This window comes from Dendrobates tinctorius, unplaced genomic scaffold (genome assembly GCF_039654945.1).
Source record: "Dendrobates tinctorius isolate UK_male_01 unplaced genomic scaffold, ASM3965494v1 ptg000157l, whole genome shotgun sequence".
Lineage (NCBI taxonomy): Eukaryota > Metazoa > Chordata > Amphibia > Anura > Dendrobatidae > Dendrobates > Dendrobates tinctorius.
In genome coordinates this window covers 4,894,211-4,912,564 of record NW_027361824.1, presented here as the reverse complement: position 1 = coordinate 4,912,564, position 18,354 = coordinate 4,894,211, and the positions used below count along the sequence as shown (strand labels likewise).

At 44.6% G+C, this 18,354-nt stretch overlaps 1 protein-coding gene across 5 annotated transcripts in view; it reads right to left on the bottom strand.

Moving 5' to 3' along the window:
- Positions 1–18,354, bottom strand: part of PDE2A (phosphodiesterase 2A) — an 806,220-nt gene that overhangs the window by 339,451 nt on the left and 448,415 nt on the right. For all 5 annotated transcript variants that reach the window (XR_012220656.1, XM_073548493.1, XM_073548490.1 and 2 more), the window contains one exon: positions 1,450–1,538. Coding sequence is in view for 4 of the 5 variants with exons in the window: in XM_073548493.1 (XP_073404594.1) it covers positions 1,450–1,538 (89 nt within the window). In the remaining variant the exon portion in view is untranslated. The remainder of the gene's footprint in view (positions 1–1,449; positions 1,539–18,354) is intronic.

The following is an 18,354-nucleotide window of genomic DNA, read 5'->3' as shown; positions in this document are numbered from 1 at the left end:
CTACTATAATCCTGCTCCTATTTACAAGAATATAACTATTATAATACTGCTGCTATGAACAAGACTATAACTACTATAATACTGCTCCCTATGTACAAGAATATAACTACTATAATACTGCTCCTATGTACAAGAATTTAACTACTATAATACTGCTCCTATGTACAAGAATATAACTACTATAATACTGCCCCCTATGTACAAGAATATAACTACTATAATACTGCCCCTATATACAAGAATATAACTACTATAATACTGCACCTATGTACAAGAATATAACTACTATAATACTGCCGCTATGTACAAGAATATAACTACTATAATAGTGCTCCTATGTACAAGAATATAACTACTATAATACTGCTCCTAGGTACAAGAATATAACTACTATAATACTGCTCCCTATGTATAAGAATATAACTACTATAATACTGCCCCTATGTACAAGAATATAACTACTATAATACTGCCCCATGTACAAGAATATAACTACTATAATACTGCCGCTATATACAAGAATATAACTACTATAATAGTGCTCCTATGTACAAGAATATAACTACTATAATACTGCACCTATGTACAAGAATATAACTACTATAATACTGCCTCTATGTACAAGAATATAACTACTATAATACTGCCCATATGTACAAGAATATAACTACTATAATACTGCCGCTATATACAAGAATATAACTACTATAATAGTGCTCCTATGTACAAGAATATAACTACTATAATACTGCTCCTAGGTACGAGGATGTACATAATTCTGATCAATAGGACGTGTTTTCATAGTAGTGAAGTAATAAGCCGTTTACATTTCTTCTTTCCATCCTACTTTTCACCTGCGCTAATAATTTATTGTTCCTGAGTTTGATATTCCAGAGCTTCATCCATGGATCTGTATAAACCTTTGCTAGATCCTGATGAGGCGGCACAGACGGACCCCCGGCTCGGCACAATTACCGCTGGGAGTTGGAGTACCTGTCACAGGTGATAATAAGATTCAGCAACAGCCGAGAATTACACCGAGACTCTTGGGAAGCAGAGATTATCTCACGTCTGACAAGCTGGGGACGGATCTCATCATTAGAGACGATAATATCCACAGAGCAGCCGGATCCCATCACCGCAAGTCATGAACGGACCCCAATGTGTCTATTTCATTTGCAACCCCCCTTAGATTGACAATTCTGCTGTACTCTGCCCCCTAAGCAGCGCACAACCATGTAATCCCCGCTGTGACATAGACATCTTCTGCCCATGTCTGCTGGAAATGTTTCTTATGAACATATTTGTTATATTTACACCTGGTGTCTGTATGTTCGGCACATTGCATTAGTATCCACCCCCATGTTACGCATTGCACCCTCCTCACATATCACATGAAGCCTTTGGGCACTGGATAATGGAGATCTCATAACCTGCAGATCTTCTCACCTGAGTTTTCCTTCCTGAGGCAGCTCGTGGTACGGGTCATCGCACACCAACCGGCCTTCTGTGTCCAGCAGGTAGATGAAGGCATTGTCCTGAAATACAGAAGAGCCCGGTGAGCAACGGAGAAGGACAGGAACTACAACAGCCCCAAAAAGCAACGATATCACACAAGGGTTATGAATCCAGGAGTCAACCAGGAGGACAAGAACCAGGACCCAAGACGATGACAGAGTCAAGAGCAGAAGAACAAATCTTGAATTCGACAGGAAAATTTTACTTTAACCAAAAGTATCCTTATTACCATATAGCAGTGCCATATTATCACCCGTACAGTGGAGCCACGAGATCGCCCATATAGTAGTACCATGATATCGCGTATATACAGGAGCTTCTCACAAAATGAGAATATCATCTAAAAGTTGATTTATTTCAGTTCTTCAATACAGACAGTGACTCTCCTCTATTCTATAGAGTCATTACACACAGAGTGATCTATTCCACGGGTTTATTTCTGGTAATGTTGATGATTATGGCTTACAGCCAATGAGAACCCAAAAGTCATTATCTCAGTAAATTAGAATACTTTATAACACCAGCTTGAGAGATGATTGTAAAATCTGAAATGTTGTCCTACTGAAATGTATGATCAGTAAATGCACTCAGTACTTGGTCGGGCTCCTTCTGCATCAATTACTGCATCAATGCGGCGTGGCATGGAGGCGATCAGCCTGTGGCACTGCTGAGGGGTTATGGAAGCCCAGGTTGCTTTGATAGCAGCCTTCAGCTCGTCTGCATTGTCGGGTCTGGTGTCTCTCATCTTCCTCTTGACAATACTCCATAGATTCTCTATGGGGTTAAGGTCAGGCGAGTTTGCTGCCAATCAAGCCCAGTGATACTGTTGTGTGTACACCAGGTATTGGTACTTTTGGCAGTGTGGACAGGGGCCAAGTCCTGCTGGAGAATGACATCTCCATCTCCATAAAGTTTGTTGGCAGAGGGAAGCATGAAGAGCTCTAAATGTCCTGGTAGACGGCTGCGCTGACTTTGGTCTTGATAAAACACAGTGGACCTACACCAGCAGATGACATGGCTCCCCAAACCATCACTGACTGTGGAAACTTCACACTAGACCTCCAGCAGCTTGGATTGTGGCCTCCACTCTTCCTCCAGACTCTGGGACCACTGACAACAGTCCAGGTCTTCTCCTTGGCCCAGGTAAGACGCTTCTGGCATTGTCTATTGGCCATGAGTGGCTGACACAAGGAATGTGACACTTGTAGCCCATGTCCTGGAGACGTCTGTGTGTGGTGTGAAGCAATGACTCCAGCAGCAGTCCGCTCCTTGTGAATCTCCCCCACATTACTGAATGGCCTTTTCTTAACAATCCTTTCCAGGCTGCGGTTATCCCGGTCGCTTGTGCACCTTTTTCTACCACACTTTTTCCTTCAACTCCACTTTCCATTAATATTCTTGGATACAGCACTCTGTTAACAGCCGGCTTCTTTAGCAATGACCTTCTGTGGCTTCCCCTCCTTGTGGAGTGTGTCAGTGACTGCCTTCTGGACATCTGTCAGGTCAGCAGTCTTCCCCATGATTGTGGAGCTACTGAAAGGGACCTTTATAAACACTTAGGAGCCTTTACAGGGGTTTATTGTTAATTATTCTAATTTACTGAGATAATGACTTTTGGGTTGTCATTGGCTGTAAGCCATAATCATCAACATTACCAGAAATAAACCCGTGACATAGATCACTCTGTGTGTAGTGACTCTATAATGTATGAGTTTCACTTTTTGTATTGAAGAACTAAAATAAATTAACTTTTTGCTAGTATTCTAATTTTGTGAGACGCACCTGTAGTGGTGCCATAATATTACCCATATCGTTGTGCATTGGTATTGCCCATACAGTAATGCTATGATATCGGCCATATAGCAGTGCCATGATATCGCTTGTGTCTCGCACGCAGGTGGCGCACGTGGTTGGTGGACTCACTGTTCCACAGGGCCGAGCCTTCCTAGGAGGGGCATAGCTAAGCAGATGCCTGCAGGTAGCCGCCAGGTACCACTCCTAAGTAGTCCCCATTACTACAGCTTCTGACCCCAGGGGTCATATCCGCTAACACAGACTCGTGCTAGGTTCCGACTGGATTGAACTGGTAGTAGCATCTTGGATAGGCACAAGCTGAGACACACAGGTGGTCTCAGATACTGGCACTGGCATCGGCCGCACATTGATTGGGGAACGAGGCTCAGGACTGGCTGCACAAGGACCAGGAGTTAAGTTTCAAGACTGGCCATGCATAGACCAGGGGTCCAGGTTCAGGACACTGGACACGCAAGGACCAGGGGTTCAGGTTATTGGCTACGCAAGGACCAGGGGTTCAGGCTCAGGACACTGGTCAAGCAAGGACCAGGGGTTCAGGATACTGGACACGCAAGGACCAGGGGTTCAGGTTCAGGACACTGGACACGCAAGGACCAGGGGTTCAGGTTCAGGACACTGGACACGCAAGGACCAGGGGTTCAGGTTTAGGACACTGGACACGCAAGGACCAGGGGTTCAGGTTCAGGACACGCAAGGACCAGGGGTTCAGGTTCAGGACACTGGCCTCACAAGGACCAGGGGTCCAGGTTCAGGACACTGGACACGCAAGGACCAGGGGTTCAGGTTCAGGACATTGGCCTCACAAGGACCAGTGGTTCAGGTTCAGGACACTGGACACGCAAGGACCAGGGGTTCAGGTTCAGGACACGCAAGGACCAGGGGTTCAGGTTCAGGACATTGGCCTCACAAGGACCAGTGGTTCAGGTTCAGGACACTGGACACGCAAGGACCAGGGGTTCAGGTTCAGGACACTGGCCTCACAAGGACCAGGGGTTCAGGCTCAGGACACTGGACACGCAAGGACCAGGGGTTCAGGTTCAGGACACTGGCCTCACAAGGACCAGGGGTTCAGGTTCAGGACACGCAAAGACCAGGGGTTCAGGTTCAGAACACTGGCCTCACAAGGACCAGGGGACTTAACAACTTACTAGAAGGAGAAACTACACACTAATGAATACTGTTGCTTCGCCGCTAGGAAGTGCAGCGTGCACAAGCAAGAGGTACGACACCAGACGGGGAGTTAACTCTGCGGCCACAGCGGTGAGTATGACAGCGTTCCTGCATGTGGGAAGGAGGAAAGCCATGCGGTGGCATAATTGTTACAGCCCGTAGAGTAGTGTCATGATATCGCCCATATAGTAGTACTATGATATTATCCATACAGTAGTGTCATGAGATCACCTATATAATAATAATAATTATTATTTCCATAGCGCCGACATATTCCGCAGCACTTTACATTTCGGAGGGGACTTGTACAGACAATAGACATTACAGCATAACAATAATCACATAGATCATAACAGATACCAAGAGGAGTGAGGGCCCTGCTCGCAAGCTTACAGTCTATGAGGAAAGAGGGAGACACGAAAGGTGGGTGGTAACAGTTGCTTTTATTGTTTGGACCAGCCATAGTGTAAGAATCAGGTGTTCCTGTAATGCTGCATGAACCAGTTAACAGTCTAAATATGTAAATATGTAACAGTACAGACACAGAGGGCTATTAAATGCATAAAGCGTGTGAGAACATGATGCGGGGAACCTGGTTATGGTAAAACTTTTGGCTGTGCCACACAGGGATAGATTAGGTTAATGCGTTGAGGCGATAGGCCAGTCTGAATAAATGCGTTTTCAGGGCACGCTTAAAACTGTGAGGTTTCGGGATTAATCGTATTAACCTGGGTAGTGCATTCCAAAGAATTGGCGCAGCATTTGAAAAGTCTTGGAGACGAGAGTGGGAGGTTCTGATTATTGAGGATACTAACCTCAGGTCATCAGAAGAACGGAGGGCGCGGGTAGGATGGTATACTGAAACAAGGGAGGAGATGTAGGGTGGTGCTGAGCCATGGAGGGCTTTGTGGGTGAGGGTAATAAGTTTATACTGGATTCTGGAGTGGATGAGTAACCAGTGCAATGACTGGCACAAGGTAGAGGCATCGGTGTAACGATTGGTGAGGAATATGATCCTGGCTGCAGCATTCAAGACAGATTGGAGAGGGGAGAATTTGTTAAGAGGGAGACCGATTAGTAGAGAGTTACAATAGTCCAGATGAGAATGAATACGAGAAACAGTAAGAGTACCATGATATCGCCAAAATAGTAATGTCATGATATCGACCATATATTAGTGCCATGATATTACCCATACAGTAGTGTCATGATAGCACCCATATAGTATTATTATGATATAACCATTATAGTAGTTGACATGATAGTATCCATACAGTAGTGTCATAACACCCATATAGAGTACCATGATATCACCAACATAGTAATGCCATGCAAAATCCAAGGATAGATGGCGGGCACCGTCACATAGATCCACACCTCCGAACCGTACTTAGTATGTGTGAGAGAGACGCAGGGGGCAATTAACTGTTAACCCTTAGGTGCACATTTATGAAAAACAAGCAAATCCAGATTGCAAAAATGTAGAAAGAATGGCACTCACTGGGTAAAGTAGTCAAGGCTTTATTGTAAAAGCATGTTAACGGGAGAATGGGTGCTGAAAGGAAGTAACGACGATCGTTTCGCGTGGAGAAGATGCTTCCCCGAGGAGGTAAAAAAACCCTTTCAATACCAGCAAAAGATAACGCACCAGGATTACCACCATGTTCCTCTCTCATATGATTAATTAATCTAGGGACCCCCTTGCCTGTTAGAATAGAATTAAAATGCTCCCTGACCCTAACATAGAGAGGACGTATAGTCTTCCCTATGTAAAAAAAAACAAAAACATGTGACCCGTGGAAGCGCCTTCTCCGTGCGAAATGATCGTGGTTACTTCCTTTCAGCACCCGTTCTCCCGCTATGTGACGGTGCCCGCCATCTATCCTTGGATTTTGCAATTGTACACTTTGTATTTGGGCTTGAGCACACACGTTATAGTCACTTTCCCAGCCGAGTGAGTGCTTTTTATGTGAGCACAGTACTTTCCGACTAATTCCTAATGGAGTCGGCGGAATCGGCGGCTTTTTCTGTGTCAAGTGGCCTCTTAGCAGGTCGGGAGAATGTGAATGCGTTTTTTAAGGAGTGCGATCAACGAGGTGAAGTTTTTTCTTTGAGCACTAGAAGTTTGGAATATAAGTTTGGCAATTTATTGGAAAAAGAGATGAAGCTATATCGGACAAATAACTCTCTTAGCTCTTACATGGACTGTGGCCGTGTTCCTCGAGGTTTAAGGTAAACCCTTAAAGATATTTCTCATTTTAGGGACAACCCCAATTTTAAGATTGAATGGGAGAGTATTTTCTTGGAATGCTCTCAAAAACTTTTGCAATTGGTTATGAAATATAACGTACAGAGTTATGAGGATTTGAACAGGGACATAATTAAAACTAAGGAGGAATTGAAGTCTCGCCTAACTGAACAGCAGTGGTGCGTATTAAATAAGAAAATGGACACTAAACTTATCCGAATTCAACCGGACATCAAACAGAAAAAAAGAGATAAGTTTGTCAGAGACAAGGCTGATTTTGAAATGGAACATATTTTTACTTGGAACAAGATCAGTCGTGGCAGTGACAAAATTGGACAGCCACGCTTTAGGAGGAACAGGCGTCCTAAAAGATTCCCCAAAAAAATCAGAGAGAATATTTAACTCCTGACTCCGACTCCAGCTATTGTGATGACAGTTCTATTACCACCATTTTGAGAGATGAAACATCGATTTGTGAATCTGATGCACATACCTCTTCAGCACAGGTCCCTTTAGGCGGAGAACGAGACGAGGGGGCAAGAGGAGGAGGCACCACGCCACAAAACAAGAGAAAAATGGTGACTCTCTAATGATATGGTGATTAATTTGACTGATCATTTATCACCAGCTCATCTTTCTCTATTATCCAAAGGTTTGAATTTTTGCCTTCCTAGGGACTTTAATTTTGTGGACTTTAATAATAATAATCTTTATTTTTATATAGCGCTAACATATTCCGCAGCGCTTTACAGTTTGCACACATCATCATCACTGTCCCCGATGGGGCTCACAATCTACATTCCCTATCAGTATGTCTTTGGAATGTGGGAGGAAACCGGAGTACCCGGAGGAAACCCACGCAAACATGGGGAGAACATACAAACTCCTTGCAGATGTTGTCCTTGGTGGGATTTGAACCACTGAGCCACTGCACTGCCTCACTTTAAGATTGACTTATTCAAAGCAACAAGTAAAATACATTTGCATAAATCTTTTCTGAAAAAACCTGACACTGCTGCACCTGATGTGGTTAGCCCGTGCACTGTGGGTCCACTGGGGTTCCTTGCGGACTCCAGTGCATTCGCTACCGTCAGGGAGGATGCGGCTTCATTGAACAGTCTATAGGAGGTGAATGTTTCTACAGCAGATGCTGATATGGGGTCATTTACGTCGATGAAACCCTTTGTGCGGGGCGTAAAATCTGTTTACATGCCTCCAATTTCCCCAGGCTAAGTGGTCGATTTATTTGAAGCTCAGGTATTAAAGGATGTTGAAACTTTGATCTATAAGAGGGCTCCCTCCAATTTATCTCTTGAGGAAAAACGGGCATTATCGCAGATTATTAAATGGTCTGATGTCGTGGTGAGAACCGCAGACAAAGGCGGTAATACGGTTTTGTTGCCGAGGTCACTAGATTTGAGTGAGGCTACCAGACAACTTTCAGACGTCAATACATACCTGAAACTTAAGAGTGATCCCACAGGGAAATTTAAGAATGATCTTCGTTCATTCCTCAGGAAAAATGTTGAATTGGGAGTTATTTCCAAAAAATTGGCAGAGCGCTTGCTGCCGGAGTTCCCCAAAAAACCATATTGGCATTGTATCCCCAAAGTGCACAAATCCATGTCTTGTCCCCCTGGCCGACCCATTGTGCCTGGGATAGGGTCTCTCACTGAGCCTCTGTCCCAGTACATGGACTGGCTGTTGCGTCCTCTTCTTGGTGACATCCCCTCGTACATAAAGGACACCAACGATTTTCTGAAGGCAGTCAGAGACTTTGTGCGGCAGCCTGGTTTTTCCCTTGTTTCCATTGATGTGGAAAATTTATATACCAAAATTCCACAAGATTTGGGGGTGGATGTTATGAGGGAAGTTTTGGTGACAACTGACAAAGATGTCACATTTGTTGACTTTGTGTGCGAGGGGATTCAATTCATCTTGAGAAATAATGCGTTCAAATTTCAGGACTCATGGTACTTGCAGCAGGTTGGGACCGCTATGGGGACTCCGGTGGCGCCCACTTTGGCCAATCTTTTTTTGGCTGTATTTGAAAACAGGCACGTTTATTCACATTCTAATGTCTATTTGAAACATATTAAAATGTATATCAGATATGTGGACGATATTTTCATGGTGTGGGACGGCCCTTCAGACACGTTTCCGATTTTATATCCTGCGAGTCCACTCACATTGTTTATGTTATATTTTGTCCTTGCAAGTTTTTTTTTACATAGGGAAGACTATACGTCCTCTCTGTGTTAGGGTCAGGGAGCATTTTAATTCTATTCTAACAGGCAAGGGGGTCCCTAGATTAATTAATCATATGAGAGAGGAACATGGTGGTAATCCTGGTGCGTTATATTTTTGCTGGTATTGAAAGGGTTTTTTTACCTCCTCGGGGAGGTGATTTGAATAGAAACCTATTAAAACGAGAGGCCAGGTGGATTATACAGATTCACGCATTGGAACACACGGGACTTAATGAGAGGATTGACATGTCTGTTTTCTTGTGAAATATGCTTCACTATGGGTTTTTTTTTTGTTGTTTTGTTTTTCTTTCTTTTTTTTCCTATATTTTCTAGTGCTATTATATTTAAAGTATTATGTGTATGTCTTAATATTTTGATTTTCACATGTGTATGGTTTTTTGTATCATTTTGTTGATTGCTTAGCAGATGAGCGGCACTGGTGGGAGGTGTTTTTGCTCCTGTTTGTGGGTATTTCTTCGTCCGCCGGTTTCAGCTCACCATGTGACCCGTGGAAGCGCCTTCTCCGTGCGAAACGATCGTCGTTACTTCCTTTCAGCAGCACTCGTTCTCCCGTTAACATGCTTTTACAATAAAGCCTTGACTACTTTACCCGGTGAGTGCCATTCTTTCTACATTTTTGCATAGTAATGCCATGGTATCACTCATTTAGTAGTAACATGATATTACCCATATAACACACAGGCTGGATCTGTGGCCTCCACTCCACGCAGGTGAGAGAGCATTACATCATCATCTGATGTAAGTTCTCAGGCAGCGTGTCATCCATGTCTTGTGTTCTGGAGTAGAACATAGAATCCCTCAGAGACGTTTCTCTGTCTCCCCACTCGCAGACATCTCATCGACTCCGAGGACCTCGGTTCAATAGTCTGGATCAGAGGTTATTGCATTCAGCTTATTATCTTCTGACAAAGGAAAGAACAATCCTTGACTACAATCGATTTGGACTGGGGTTAAGCTGATTTGTATTTCTCGCCCGGCTCTTCCAAAGAGGATGCAATCAGGCATTACGTCAGGAAACAGGCTTCCTTTTCCGATATTCACCGACCGGTCATAGCTATGGCCATCATACGTGGCCGGTTATTGATAAAGCAGTGGGCCGTCAGTGTTCCTCAATGTGAGACGTAGTGAATGATGGACACAAATCTATAGGTCAGGGTCAGAGGTTACTGCTAAAAATTGCTTCATCTCATCAAGAAATGAAACTGAAGGCATCAAGCATCTCCGCCCTATACGGTCACATCCACCGCGCTCTAGTGTGTCCCTGTCCATGGTCCTGAAAGGTCCTAATGTCTGCATCCAGCATTGAGATCTCGTCACTCCCAGACATCCACTCCTTGGTGGGATCCTGCCCCATGTAACCCCTTTCCATCAGTGCCGGGAGAGATCAAGGGAAGCCTCATCTTACCAGATACTATTTCACCTTGGAGTGCATGCAGAGAACTTCTTAAATGTCTTCTTTTTTTTAAATAAGAAAACATGTTACATTTGGGGACATCCTGAATTTCTTTAAGGGATGGAAAACAATTTTTTTCCAAAACGGTGCGAAAAAGGTCTAAAAACAGGGTGTCAACTACTTAATTTGCTGGAGGCCAGATATGTAACCATCCCGCGTACAGCTTACAGTATCATCCATTTCTGGTCTTCAGTCAGGGTCAACACTTTATAAGACAAGGAATTATAACCCAACTGAAGTGGCCGCTCTCAATGATTTGGACGATTTGCTGAAGAATGACCCTATGGCTCAAGCTTTATTCTTAGGTAATATTAAGACACGGGCGTGAAGAATTCAAGACCTGGACTTATCTCAAAAACATTCAAAGGGCTGAAGATACATTAGGAAAGCAGAGATACATGAGTATGACTTATGCACCGTGCCATTTTTGGCTTTAATATTCTGGTACATCCCAGTTTTCCTGACATCATGTCCCAAGTGGCGCTGCCCCATTTTGGGCTGACATGGTGAAGTCACTGACTACCAGTGGAACGTATCGCTCTCTGTGGAGCTTCCAACGTTACTTTTCCATGTTCATATTTCACCAGTGTTACATATTCTACTGTGATTTCCTATAAGATGCTTTTAGTCGCACTGGTTGCAGGAGCGCAACCCTCAAGTTTTGGATGTGTTTTCCCAGGTTAAACATCAGTGGATCAACTAGAAAAACGAAAAGCAAAAAAACCTCTCAAACTCCCAAATTAAAAGGCTATTTATCAAATGGACATCCATTATTTACCACTTAATAAATAAATTGGATATTGTGACTAAAGATGGCCTAAACTAAACTGTAAAGTGTCCAACCAGCTTCCCTGCCGCTGCTAAAGAAAAGCCTCCCCACAGGATGATGCTGCCACCACCATGTGTGACAGTGGGGATGGTGTTTTCAGGGTGATGTGTAGTGTTAGTTTTCTGCCACACATAGCGTTTTGCATTTAGCATTAATTATGTTAGAGGTTACCTTTAGTTATTAAAATTGCATAAAGTTCCAGTCTGAAATCTTAGTTCCCTTATTTATTTTCAGATCCCCTGATTTGCAGTCTGCAGACTGATGCAAGTATCAGATTTTTCTCTTGCAGGAGTGTTCCCCCAGTAATATAGGCTGAGGTCTGAGTATATCTAGGGGTGCTGCTCTCTTTACTTGCTTTATTGCGCAGCTTCTACATTTACTTCCTCTACATTTTCTTTCCTCTTTTGCTATGAACAAGACTTCATAGTTGACTCCCGATCAGGGTTTCTCGCAGTCAGCAGCAGGCAGGAGTGTGAGAATTTCTGTGCCTGCTGCAGAACAGGAGTCAACTATGAAGTCTTGTTGTGAGAACTTTCTCACAACGAGACTCCATAGGATTTGATGGGCGTCGTGGGACATTTCACTATTGGATTACCTTTGGAACTTCTTGGATTTATTTTTAATTAACGACGGAGTGTGGGGGAGTCTTTATGCAAATAAAGCATCATTCTGTGTGTTTATTTTTACTGCTTGGTTAGTAATGGTGGTGTCTGACTGACACTTCTTGATTAGTAACACCTGGGCTTGGTGTCAGCCAGCTGCTGACATCAACCCCAAAAACAATTACCCCTATTGCCACCACACCAGGGCAATCAGGAAGAGCCAAGGCGCTGCGGCAGGGATACCGTGACAGAGAGAGGGGCCAAGAGATTGCAGCGTCTTGTTAAACTCTTGCACTTACTATAACTGCTTCATCATCTTATTAAATAGTGCAGGTTTTCCCTTTGCTCTATCATTTCAAGGGCTAATCAGTTCAGTCTATCTACTGGAGGTCTCCATTCTGAATTGTCTCAGCTGTTCTGTGTTAGCCGCTCCTCTCTGATATATATGCTGGCCCTTGGGCGCTGACAGTGATAGTTCTACTTCCTGGTTTCATGTTGAAGGAGAAAGTTCAGTCTTTGGAGTTGGCGGTTGGAGAGTTTTTCTGGAGATTGCTGTATGGAGTTGGTTTGTGTGTTTATCCTTATCCGCTCACATTTAGTTTCTTCCTTCCTATTTCTCCTCTGTTTCCTACTTTGTTTTTTGTGAGTATATTTGTATCATTGTAGTTTTATTTTATCACTTTCTGTTAACCCTTGTCTGTCTGGTTAGTGTTTTCCTATACAATTCGGCCCCTCACCTTTCTGGGTGGGGGAGGAATCAGATAAGAGTTACGTTAGGAGCATAGCTAGGTACAAGACCCCGGAATCCCCACCATCCGGGGTAATCCAGGGGACAGGGATAGACTAAGGCGCTTCTAGTTCAAGGGACTGGGTAGGTGCCCACAGTCCCTTGACACTACATGACGCTATTAATGGCTCAACAATTTTGGATCCAATCTGGATCCTGTAGCTGTCCTGTTCTGGCAGGGTAGCTACAACAACTCTGAGTGGAGGTAGAAGAATTGCTTTCCATGGCTTTACAGCGCCCATCAACTACAGGTGTAGGACCAACGGCTCCCGGGCAACCCCTGGTGGAGTCCAAGATCGCTTTGCCAGATAGGTTCTCTGGGGATCAGGATAAGTTTTTGGTTTTCAGGGAGGCCTGCAAACTTTATTTTAGATTATGTCCTCATTCCTTGGGTACCGAGAAGCAACGATTGGGGATCGTAATCTCTCTTCTCCAGTGTGACCCTCAAGTCTGGGGATTTTCTCTCCTGTCTGATTCACCATCGCTTCAGATGGTCGAATAATTTTTTCTCGCTCTGGGTCTCATCTATGACGACCCCGAGTGTATTTCTCTGACTGAGTCGAATCTTCGTCAGCTGCAGCAGAGGGAGACAGGCCAGTGGAAGAGTATTGCTCTGAGTGGTCTACAGATACTTGGTGGATTGACCCCATGCTCCATAGTCAGTTCCCTAAGGGGTTTTCTGAGAGGGTAAAGGATGCCTTTGCTCTGTATGAGACCCTGGTTTCCCTGGAGGCGGCCATTTCTCTTGTTATCCGATAGGACCGCCGTCTATGTCAGAGATATAAAGAGACGTCTCAATTTTTGAAGGGCCATGGGTCAATGGAACCTAGGGCTGAGTCTACCGAGGAACCCATGGAGTTGAGGGGATGACTCATTTTAACGGTCCTGCAGTTCGGTGCAAAGAGGGAGTGTGCATTTTCTGTGGTAAAAACAGTCATTTTGTTGGTTTTTGTAACAATTATAGTGTAACACTCAGGAACCTCTTGGCTTGAGACAATTAGTAAACTGAACAGAGGTATGGTAAGGCCTGTTTCACATTTCAGTTATTTGACGTCAGTCAAAATCTGCCAGGTTGTGAAAAAACGGATCCGTTTTAGTAGTGAGTGAAATTTAAAGGAAAAAATGAGTCCGAGAGAGACTTTTTCTCCCGCCAGAACAGAATTTGGGGTTAAATTTCTAGCAAGGAAATTCTTCCGGGCATGCTCAGTGTCAAAAAGCGGATCCGTTGCTGGATTCCGTCAAAAAACCGTTGGCAACGGATCTGCTGCCCATAGGCGACCATTATAATGAATGGCAGATAGCGGCGGATCCGTTGCTATCCGCTATTTTGACGCAGACAAAAAACGTTTCATTGTCCGTCCACTGAAGTCAGCGGACGCCAAAATTTTGGTGGATCCGTCAAAAAACGGATCCAACGGATGACCATCCGTCAAAATCCGCTGCTAATGCAAGTCAATAGGAAAAAAACGGATCCGCCAAAAAAAAATGGCGGATCCATTTTTTTTTTGCAAGACGGCGGATTTTGACTGACGTCAAACAACTGAGGTGTGAAACAGGCCTAACAAGTCACAGATCACAACAGGGCTGGCAGTCTCTGAATAAGAGGCCAGAAAACAGTGCTGGGCAGTGAGTCTCTTAGGAAGTTCAGAACAGTCACAAATACTGCCACTGCACACCAACCAGGCTGGCTGAAGTAGGCCGAGCTTACGTGTCCTAAGCAGGCAGGTGGAGGCAGACGCAGAGGAACACACACAACTAGGTTAGCTGAAGTAGGCCTTCCCATTACGTGAACCTGGACGGTACAAAATCACAAAACTGAATTGGTTTTAAAATAAATTACATCCAAGCCTGACGTGGAGACAGACATTTAGCAGATCTGAGAAATTCTAAATGGCGATGAATGGTCCGCACTATGATTTGTTGTGTGGCCCCTTGCAGATGGCCCCTCCATTCCTTAAAGGCCGCAATAATCGCCAGGAGTTCCTTATCTCCCACATCGTAGTTTCTCTCTGCAGGGGTAAGTCTATGGGAAAAGAAAGCACAAGGGTGTAACAGAGACTTCTCTCCAGTTCTTTGAGAGAGAATGGCTCCCAACGCCCAATCAGAAGCGTCCACCTCTACGGTGAAAGGAAGTGCTGGATCCGGATCAATCAAAAGCGGAGCTTAAGTGAAAGATGACTTAAGACAATCAAAAGCTTCCTGAGCCTGTGAAGACCACTTAAAGGATTTCTCCTTCTTAGTCAGAGAAGTGATGGGACAGACATTCTCTGAAAAATTTCAAATGACGGTTCTATAAAAATTTGCAAAGCCGATAAAGCGTTAAACTTCCTTAACATTTTCAGGCACCGGCCAATCAAGAATTGCTTGAATCTTACCGGATTCGATGTTTATCCCCTGAGGAGAGATGACATAACCTAAGAATTGTATTTCAGAACGATGAAACTCACACTTCTCCGGCTTGATATAAAGAAGGTTCTCCTGCAAACGCTTCAAAACCAATTTGACATGTTCTTGATGTTCCTGTAGCGAGTCAGAAAAAATTAGAATGTCGTCCAGATAGATTACAACAAACTGGTCCAGTAAATCTCTAAAAAATCCTTGGAAAGAGGTTGAAAGGTTGCAGGGGCATTGCACAGCCCAAAAGGCATCACCAAGTATTCAAAATATCCATATCAAAATATGAATGCCATCTTCCATTCATCACCGGGACGGATACGTACCAGATTATACGCCCCGCGAAGTTTTATTTTAGAGAATACCTTGGTCATGACGGATTCTTTTCAATAGTTCTGGAATCAAAGGCAAGGGATATCTATTCCGGATGGTCACCTTATTGAGTTCCCGATGGTCGATACAGGGTCTTACAGTTCCATCCTTCTTCTTTACAAAAAAGATAGGCGCCTCTGCTGGTGAGGAAGAAGCACGTATAAAGCCTTTGGCCAAATTTCGTCAATATACTCTTTCAAAGCTTGGAGCTCAGGAGCCACCAACGGATAAACATTACAGTACTTAAAGGAAGAGCTGCCCCTGGAAGCAATTCAATCGGACAATCATAAGACCTATGTGGGCGAAGCTGATCTGCCTTTTTATCACAGATGTCGGAGAATTCGTTAAGTAAAGTGAATTCTGGAGGTTCTGAATCAAGGGACTTCGAAACAGTTTCCGTTAATGCTGAATCACTCCTTGTTGGAAATGTAATTTCCTTGGTCTCCCAGTTGATCGTTGGATTCTGTGAACGAAGCCAAAAAATCATCCAGTACGTTTAGACGTGGATCACATGACTCGATCATTGCATTCGCCCAGGCGAGTGCACGTGATGTCAATAACATGATGATACACAGCACCTTAGATCGACCCGTGTGAAAGCGGACGGCATGCACATCAAAATATAACATACACTGATTTACAAAACCACAAAATTTGTCATGATAGCCATTGAATAGGAATGGTGGCTGCTTAGGAGGACTGGCTGCCTACGGTTGTCCAGGGGGTAAGATCACTTGTGTGGCCATCTGAGCCCTGAAGTCCTGAAAGGCCCATCATGCAGATTGCCCATCTGGTTTTGCAGAGATCTCATCATAGCAAACAACTGTTCAATCTTAGGTTCAGTAGCCATTGTCTCAGCAGTTTCCTTATATGGCTTGTGTATCCTGTAACAATTATAGTGTAACACTCAGGAACCTCTAGGCTTGAGACAAAGAGTAACCTGAACAGACGTACGGTAACAAGTCACAGGTGCAACAAGTGAGCAACAGTTCAAAACACAGCAAACTCTAGGGCGAGGCACACACTAGGGAAAGCCGTTCAGAAGTCACAGATCACAACAGGGCTGGCAGTCTCTGAATAAGAGGCCAGAAAACAGTGCTGGGCAGTGAGTCTCTTAGGAAGTCCAGAACAGTCACAAATACTGCCAGTGCACACCAACTAGGTTGGCTGAAGTAGGCCGAGCTTACGTGTCCTAAGCCGGCAGGTGGAGGCAGACGCAGAGGAACACACACAGCTTGCTACTGAGAGCTGGAGAGGTTTACTGGAAGAGCAGAACTGAATCCTTTGGAGAGGAGCAGTCTCTTGCAGCACAGAGCCAGAATACACAAGCAAGAACTGGAAGGAAAACCAGGGTTATAAAGACAGGGAAGGCGGATCACATGAGCAGAAGCGAGGCAGCAGACGCCATCTTGGAAAAGGGCAATAAAGCACCACAGATGAAACAGGGAATCCAGAGTCCTGACAGTACTTGTCCATCTATACCTAACCGCAAACAGAAGCCAGAAAACTAAGGAGCCCGAGTTGTAGGGAGGTTAATAACCCGGGTATACATGTTGTCTCTGTGGGTAGGTCACAATACTGGCTGAGATCCATTTTGGAGAAAGTAAGGTGGTTATTTCAACCTTTTTGGACAGTAGGTCGGGGGTATCCTCTGATTGAAGCCCAATTCGATCAGGATCTGAATCCTCACCAATTGTCTAGATCTATACCTATGATCACTATTGATTCTGCATCCTTGCGCCAGGGGTATTTTACTAAGGTCATTCAAGGGATACATCTGCAGGTAGGGGGCCAAGTAATTGGAATCAATCGATTGTTACGAGATAGAGGGCTTGCCCTCTCCTGTGGTTCTTGGATTAACTTGGCTGATGTTGCACAATCCCGTGGTGGACTGTCAGACTCGGGAGGTGGTAAGGTGGAGCAAGTACTATCAAAGACACTGCTTGGTGACTCGTTTAGCCAGGGTCTATGCTCGGTATGTGACAAAATACCTGTCTGATTTTTAGGATGTGTTCTCTGAGCAGGGGTGTCAGGAAATTCCTCCTCATCGTCCTTATGCTTGCGCCATTAATGGCATTTCTGGGGCCAAATTGCCTAAGAGCAGGTTGTATAATATATCAGGTCTGGAGAGTGAGGTAATGAAGGACTATATCAAAGAAAGTCTGGCTAAGGCTAGTTTCACATTTGCATTTCAGGGCGCAGCGATGGCCTGCGCACAGCCGCCGCTAAGCCCCGCCCCCTGCCACGTCCCCTCCGATAGCTCCGCCTCCGGGCGCATGACACTGCATGCGTCATGGGTCCCCTATCTTTATCACTGAGGATGCAGGCCGTGCGCAGTATGCATTTTGGCGGCGCCTGCGTCCTTTTGACGGTTCACAGAGGCCGGTTCTCACGAGAGTAACCTGACTAATGAGCAACTGCGAGTCTTGCACTTGGCACAGCTACCAGGAGACCTGGCCTACCTCCAGAGAGTAAGTAGCATAGTGCGAGAAGGAGGCAGACTTTGAAAAATCCCATCACCATCAGCACCATCACCTATCATCTCAGCCCTTGAGCAGAGGACTGGAACCATCCTGGCCACAGAAATAAGATGCTGGAACCCAAACCCCCGTTCGGGCTGAGGATGAAGAAGACTTGGTGCCAAAGCACCCCAAGTGGCTGGTCCAGGTGCTAACATTTGCCTTTTTGGCAATATTTCAATAAAGCTCTGTGTTTCAGGGACTGGTTTGCTTGAGAATGACCAGTGGAGACAGCATTATCCGGACCAGCCGTGGAGGTGGGACTGACCACCATCTCCTATTACCTGGCAAGCCTGGAAAAAGAAGACAAAGTGAATGAACATTTCCAGATTTTCCTCTGTTCTTGTTTTACATCTTCCAAAATGGTAGAGCTTCCA